Source organism: Chaetodon trifascialis, chromosome 15, assembly GCF_039877785.1.
Source record: "Chaetodon trifascialis isolate fChaTrf1 chromosome 15, fChaTrf1.hap1, whole genome shotgun sequence".
NCBI classification, from domain to species: Eukaryota; Metazoa; Chordata; class Actinopteri; order Chaetodontiformes; family Chaetodontidae; genus Chaetodon; species Chaetodon trifascialis.
In genome coordinates, this window is record NC_092070.1 from 25,950,096 (window position 1) to 25,958,449 (window position 8,354).

At 41.5% G+C, this 8,354-nt stretch overlaps 1 protein-coding gene across 1 annotated transcript in view; it reads left to right on the plus strand.

Moving 5' to 3' along the window:
• The window catches only part of LOC139343750 (interferon a3-like), a 3,740-nt gene extending 919 nt beyond the window's left edge, over nt 1–2,821 (plus strand). Inside the window, exons 2-5 of the mRNA XM_070981528.1 lie at nt 1,250–1,324; nt 1,958–2,110; nt 2,536–2,613; nt 2,699–2,821. Of these exons, the coding sequence (XP_070837629.1) occupies nt 1,250–1,324; nt 1,958–2,110; nt 2,536–2,613; nt 2,699–2,821 (429 nt within the window). The remainder of the gene's footprint in view (nt 1–1,249; nt 1,325–1,957; nt 2,111–2,535; nt 2,614–2,698) is intronic.
• Nucleotides 2,822–8,354: the final 5,533 nt, after the last annotated feature.

Sequence of the window (8,354 nt, forward strand, 5' to 3'; positions counted from 1 at the left end):
AAAGCTGTGGTGAGAACGAGCTTCTTCCAGTGAAGGCAGCTGGCAAAAAGAAAACCTTTTCTCCAGAGACAGCACTTTGAAACAGTAATCCAAGTTCTTTTATTTGCTTTTAAATCTCTAAATGGTCTCGCCCCATCGTACCTCTCTGAGCTTCGGCAGCCCTGCACACCCAGCCGATCTCTCGGGTCAGGAGAGCAGCGGGTTCCCAAAACGAGGCTGAAGCTCAGAGGGGATCGAACGCTTTCTGTTGCAGCTCCAAAACTGTGGAACGAACTGCTGCTGCACATTAGACAGGCCTCTTCACTGTCTAACTTTAAAACTCTTCTCAAAACGCACCTTTTTTCTTCGGCTTTTCACACTTAGGTTGTTGATTTTATGTGCACAGATATTTCAGCATTTCATCCTCTTATCTTTTTAATCTTTTTATTTGTTATGTTTTATTGTGTTTATTTTACTGTACAGCACTTTAAAAACCTTTGTGTTTATTTCAAATGTATTTAAACTAAAAAATGCATCTAAATAAAATGGATTGGATTGGATATTAAACCTCTGACATAAATACAACATAGTTTGTACATGTCTCCATATAGATATTTCCACAAATATCCATAAAATCCCAAACTGGATCGTCCTCATGGTCATGGACGAGCAGAGGACACAAAGTTTCAGGCTAAAAGTGGTGACGGAGGAAGGATGGCAGACAATAAGAGACTGATGGACACGGGACTGTTAGTCCTGAGAGACAAAGACTTAAGAACTGTCAAGTGGCCCTTTAAAGCTGCTGTGACTCATTAGTAAGATCGAGTGGAGCTGGAAGAAACTACACCAGCAGCAAACATCTGAGTCCTCTGTGAGGACAAAGATGGACGAGACAAAGATCAGATCACTGAATCTCAACCTGAGAAATCAGGGTGTCACAAACAGGCCGTGTGTGTTCACATGTGTGCAAACGTCCATTCAGGAGACATTTGGACGCACACATTTGATGTTAAATGAACCATTTTGTCACATTTGTTTGTTTTTCTTCTTTCAAAAATGTTCGTGAATAAGAAAAGTGTTTGCGCGAGCTCAGCGTTGGTCAGGACCAACATTCAATGTTTGTCTGCTCCCGTTTTTACGACAGATCGAAGAAAAATGCGCCAACAAACGGAGATAAATGAGAGCAGTGGAGCCGCTTCAGCTGGCAGTGGTTTGTAAAGTGTGTGATGTGGTGAAATGAAGCGTCCTCTGTTCTGTCTTCATCTTTCAGGGTGGTGAGCTGACGAAAGACAGGAGTCCAGTTTCCTTTCCTTACAAACTCTACGAAAGCATGTACAAGGCTGAGGTAACCCGTCCGTCCATCAACCCGTCCGTCTTTTTGTCCGACACTTCAGCTGCTTTCAGTGTTACACAGCATGTGACATTCAGCTGCTTTCATGTCTCCTTCTTTATGTGATCGTCAAACTGTTTTACACATCGACTCGACTGCTTTCAGTGTTACACATCAACACACACTTCACCTGCTTTCATCTCATGCTCCTCAAATGACACTTCGGCTGCTTTCTTCAACTGACACCACGACTCATTACGATCAGTCTGCAGCTCTTCAGCACTTTCACTGCAACTTCTCTCAAAGCTTAACTGATTTGAACCCGATCCATTTGAACTGAAACGTCATCTTCTTTCAGCGTGTCTTCAGCTGCCGCTTCAGCTTCTTTCAGTCTTTTAAGTGCAGATTCTCAGCAGTGAGCACGCTTACGCTTCCTTCATGTGACCTCTGCTCCTCCAGTCCTTCATTATCGTTCACATGTTCACGGCGACACGCTTCAGGACTCATTTACATGCAAACATAGAAACAAGGTGCAGCTGTCGTCTGTTACAATGATGACATCAGCTCTCTCAGCCAGTCAGAAAGCCAGGATTCACACCTGTCTCTGTCTCTCTCTCTCTCTCTCTCTCTCTCTCGCTCTCTCTCCAGGTGGAGTCCCAGTTGGTCTTCATCAGAGACAGTCTGGAGCTGATTTCTGACCTCTATCACCATGACAACCGGTCCTCTGCTAACTGGGACACTGACAAGAGCGAAGAGCTCCTGATGAACGTCCACAGACAGACAGAAGAGCTCAGTGGCTGTGTGAGTAGACAGACGGACACGCTTCAACTCCTTGAAGTCCTTTAAAGCTCTCACACTGGGAGACACTCCAGCCTTTTACTTCTACTTTTACTTTACTGATACTACGCAATACTTCAGACTACTTCCACCAACGTGCCAGATGATCATTCAGGACTTACGCTTCAACTGAAACTTCCCTCTTTTGACCACTTCAACTGTCCTGTCAGGCCCTTTCACCGCTCACACTTCTCCTCTCAGCAGCTTTACTTCAACAAATATTTGAACTTCACTCAAACTTCAGCTTCATCTTTCGTTTCTTCCTGTTTCCACTGCCACTTCATCTTCTTTCAGTGCTTCCACTTCACAAACCACTTCATTTCCTTTTACACTCTGAACTTCAGGTTTAACCACCAAACGAAACCGTCTGACCTTTGTTTTGTCTTCAGGTGTCGACTAACAGGCGAGCAGACAGCAAACTGGGAAAATACTACAGGAGACTGAAGAGAAGTACGCTGAGCCGCACTGTGAGTACATGTACTGTTGTAGTACGAGCTGTAGCTCTGGACGCACCGGGTATAAGTCGGACTGACTGGAGTTCTGTGTGTACAGGGTGGCAGTACTGCGTCCTGGGAGCTGATCAGGAAGGCAACTAAACTGCACCTGGAACAGCTGGACCTGCTGGTGGTCTTCATGAACAGGAGGCGCTCTACATCGACTCAACGCCAACACTGACGCGTCTCATCCACCAGTTTGACTGTCGCCGTCATTCATTCTGTCTCTCTGTGAGAGACGCACTCTGCCGGCTTCTACTCACATTCTATTTATTTATTTATTGAGTTTGTATTTATGAACAAAGTGCTCTTCTTATTTATTCATTGAACTCTGACAGTTTTGTATTCACAGACTCTGAGTCTGATTTTACTTGAACATGAAGCTGGAAATAAGCTAATGATACTTGTATACTTTTACTGCTGATACTTTAGACACATAAAGCTTATAGTACTTTGTATTAGTACTTTAACTACATGAAGCTGGGGATACTGAACAGTCAAAAAGATGCACAACAAAATCATAGCTGCGAAACAACAACAGAGGCACAACATGACAACAAAGGGACACAACATGACAACAAAGGGACACAACATGACAACAAAGGGACACAACATGACAATAACGGGACACAACATGACAACAAAGAGACACAACATGACAACAAAGGGACACAACATGACAACAAAGGGACACAACATGACAATAACGGGACACAACATGACAACAGAGGGACACAACATGACAATAACGGGACACAACATGACAACAAAGGGACACAACATGACAACAAAGGGACACAACATGACAATAACGGGACACAACATGACAACAAAGGGACACAACATGACAATAACGGGACACAACATGACAACAAAGGGACACAACATGACAACAAAGGGACACAACATGACAACAAAGAGACACAACATGACAACAAAGAGACACAACATGACAACAAAGAGACACATGATAACAAAGAGACACAACATGACAACAAAGGGACACAACATGACAACAAAGGGACACAACATGACAACAAAGGGACACAACATGACAATAACGGGACACAACATGACAACAAAGAGACACAACATGACAACAAAGGGACACAACATGACAACAAAGGGACACAACATGACAATAACGGGACACAACATGACAACAGAGGGACACAACATGACAATAACGGGACACAACATGACAACAAAGGGACACAACATGACAACAAAGGGACACAACATGACAATAACGGGACACAACATGACAACAAAGAGACACAACATGACAACAAAGAGACACAACATGACAACAAAGAGACACATGATAACAAAGAGACACAACATGACAACAAAGAGGCACAACATGACAACAAAGAGACACAACATGACAACAAAGGGACACAACATGACAATAACGGGACACAACATGACAACAAAGAGACACAACATGACAACAAAGGGACACAACATGACAATAACGGGACACAACATAACAACAAAGGGACACAACATGACAATAAAAGGACACAACATGACAACAAAGGGACACAACATGACAACAAAGAGACACAACATGACAACAAAGAGACACAACATGACAATAACGGGACACAACATAACAACAAAGGGACACAACATGACAACAAAGGGACACAACATGACAACAAAGGGACACAACATGACAATAACGGGACACAACATAACAACAAAGGGACACAACATGACAATAAAAGGACACAACATGACAACAAAGAGACGCAAAATGACAACAAAAGAGACACAATATAACAACAAAGGGACACAACATGACAACAAAGAGACACAACATGACAACAAAGAAACACAACATGACAACAAAGGGACACAACATGACAATAACGGGACACAACATGACAACAAAGGGACACAACATGACAATAACGGGACACAACATAACAACAAAGGGACACAACATGACAATAACGGGACACAACATGACAATAAAAGGACACAACATGACAACAGAGGGACACAACATGACAACAAAGGGACACAACATGACAATAAAAGGACACAACATGACAACAAAGGGACACAACATGACAATAACGGGACACAACATAACAACAAAGGGACACAACATGACAGCAAAGGGACACAACATGACAACAAAGGGACACAACATGACAATAACAGGACACAACATGACAACAAAGAGACGCAACATGACAACAAAGGGACACAACATGACAACAAAGAGACACAACATAACAACAAAGGGACACAACATGACAATAATGGGACACAACATGACAACAAAGGGACACAACATGACAATAACGGGACACAACATGACAACAAAGGGACACAACATGACAATAACGGGACACAACATGACAACAAAGGTACACAACATGACAATAACGGGACACAACATGACAACAAAAGCACACAACATGACAACAAAGGGACACAACATGACAACAAAGAGATGCAACATGACAACAAAGGGACACAACATGACAACAAAGAGACGCAACATGACAATAAAGGGACACAACATGAAAACAAAGGGACACAACATGACAACAAAAGCACACAACATGACAACAAAGAGATAAAGTGACTTCAGAGGTGCAACAAGACTACCACGACTGCAAACACAAAACAGTACAAAATCTGTCCACGGCGTTGCGATATTTGGACATACAAACAGCATAATTTCATTTATATACTTTCACAAATGTTAAAATGTGGTCTTTGACCTTCATTCAGTGCTGGAAGCGTGAATGACGTGCCGTGAACACTTTGAATCATTGGGTTGGATGGGACGGTGGAAAACGTCCTGAAGCAGCTGATGAGACGTGAGCCTGCAGGCACTTTGGTTTCATCATGTTTCCTTAATGCTGAGGTGACCTGAAGTGGAAACTGAATGAGGATGACTTTCCTCTGTCTCTGTCTCTGTCTCATCACATTTCTCTACAAACGGCCGCTGAAAGTCATTCAGAAAAAAAAAAGCTCGAGCTGTAGAGAAACCCCTCTGAGGGAATTACGTGGTTTCCTTCCTCGACTCTGCTCGCCGTCATTCTTTCTTTTCTGTCTAAACGTAAAGTGAGGCTGAACTTCCTGCCTCGTGTCCGTCTCAGTCTTCGCTCTGTCTTTCTTTTCTCTAGTCTCTCCGTTGGCTGTTCTCCGTAAATGTAAACTGAAGATTTTGGGGGTTAAACCGCATCCTGAATGAGTCTGAACCTGATGACACAGGCGGGTTTTACTTTGATTCATACAGAAAACATTCAGATATGCAGAATAGAACCTAATTTAATGTGTGGCCCAAAGCTGTCAGACCCTCAGTTTTAGATGTTAAATACGCAGCTCACAGTCAGTCTGTCAGTCTGCTGAGCTGATGAAGCACAGTCAGCTGGAAATCCTCATCACAGCTTCAGTCCATCAGCAAGGTGTCAGCAGCTCAACACTCAGTGGCATTTGGTTGAAATATAGTCATTGTCCTGCATTCAAACAGCTCTTTTTCGACCAAGAAGAGAGATGTTCAGAAACCAAATCAGAAATTCAAACAGTATTTTTCTACCTTCTCGTCCCGTTAATCGTCTCCTGAACCCTCCGATTTTTTTCTTGACCCTTAATGATCCTGAGTCTCAGGTGGGAACGCTGAGACCTCCAGTCTGAGGGAATGCACCTTAAAGTCTCATTAAAGCATCTGCTCACAGGATTTGTGAAAGAGACCCTTCAAACTGAGCAAATAAAAGAACACTTCACTCCTACCTTAAAGAGCCCTGATGTGACTTTCATTTCATTCGTTCAAACTGCTCTGAAACTGGACACATAATCCATAAATCCACCTGTAATATGTTATAATCCATGAATGTAACAAGAAACACCCCAACTTTGGGGTAAACCTCTACATTTACACCTTCATTAAAAAATACATAAATTCCTCTTATGGCATGAAGCACCTGCGATTTTATACTTTTTAAGCAGTTTTAAGGCCCTAAACTCTGTCCATGAATGTTTCCATTAATTTATCCCTCATCTCTTCAACTGAAAACTAAACGTCTGCATAAGAATCAAATCAAAATCTCACTAAAATCTAATCTGAAAATATCTTTATCTTAATTTCACCCAAAATCAATACCACTGTTAAGTCTAATCCTCTAAGGACATGGAGGATGAGGATGTGAAGACCACTTCCTTCACTTATCAGTGAGTCTATTTTTTAAACGAACGTGTGCTTTAGTTTTTGAAACAAAAGGACAAATGAAGTCTTTTCAGTGAGTTATTGATTTGAAGCTAAATGTTTAATTATGACGTACGTCTTGCACACGGTATGCAGGGGTGGTGGGTGATGGGCGGGGGTGGTGTGTGATGGGTAGGGGGTGAGGTTGAAAAGGGAAATTTCCAAATTTCGTAGAATTTTTTGCTGTGATTTTGCTTTGAAGACATCAGTTTCAGTTTCTGTCCTCCCAGGATGAAGCATTATTTAAACCACAACATGCCAGACGCTCATCAGAACCACAACAACAAGCAGAGGAACCAGATCAACAAAGACCAGGACCCTCACCACCTGCAGGACCCCCCAGACTTCCAGGACATCTGCTGATACGCAGACACTCTTTAGGTGAGTTTAATTCATGTGTTCATGTTTCTGGTTAATGAACAAACGTGTGATTTTTGTTCAGGATGAGTTTTAAACGTGATTTCAGAGATCACACTGAAAGTTTCTGAATATTTTCAAACTTATTTCTGTTTCATAGTTTTTAGATTTGTGTCACTAATTTCAGATCAGTGGTTCAACTTTCCTAAAGCAAGTACTAAAGTACACATTTCAGTTACTTTTACTTTACTTTACTTTACTTGAGTATTTCTACTTCTACTCCACTGTATCTCAGAGGGAAATATTGTACTTTGTTCTCCACTACAGTAATCCTGCAGCTTTAGTTACTTCTTTCTTTCTTTCTTTCTTTCTTTCTTTCTTTCTTTCTTTCTTTACATAAAAACACATGAAGAGTTTATAAAATCTGATATTTTGTTATAGATTAACAGTTTCAGTAGAAATCGTCAGTGGATTAAAACATTGATTGATCGTCTGTTGTTTTAATGGTTTCATTGATCTCTGCTGTGGAATCATGTGATGTTTGATCTTCTCACATGTTTGATTGGCTGCTTTTCCTCTCAATCATCTGATGTGTTTGTAATCATGTGGAGCTTTGGACCAAACAAACATGGTGAAGGCGTCACTTTGGCTCATCGTCAACACATTTCTCATTGTTTTCACAACGTTTCCAAAGCAAACGATCAATTACGAAATTTCAACTTTAAATTTTGATCGATCGATGGAGGAAACGATCAGCTGATTGATCCAGAATGAAAAGAATCATTAGTTTAAAATGAGCTCCACCTCAACCAGCTCCAACAGGAACGTCCTGCTGAGACATGAACGAGGAGACACAATGATCTAAAGAGACCAGAGACAAGAGGACAGCAGACACAGGGGACACAGTCAGTACTTTGACATTAATACTTAGTTACTTACTTAAGTATTTTTCCTCATTGCACTGATGTACTGACTGAAGTAACATTTTCAGAGCAGTATTTTTACGGTGTGGTAATAGTACTTACACTGAAGTGCAGAATGTAAGATACTTCATCCATCACGTTAATCTCGTAACTCAACATAAAACAACATCAAAGGTTAAAAAGCTTCTTAAGTTTGTTGACTT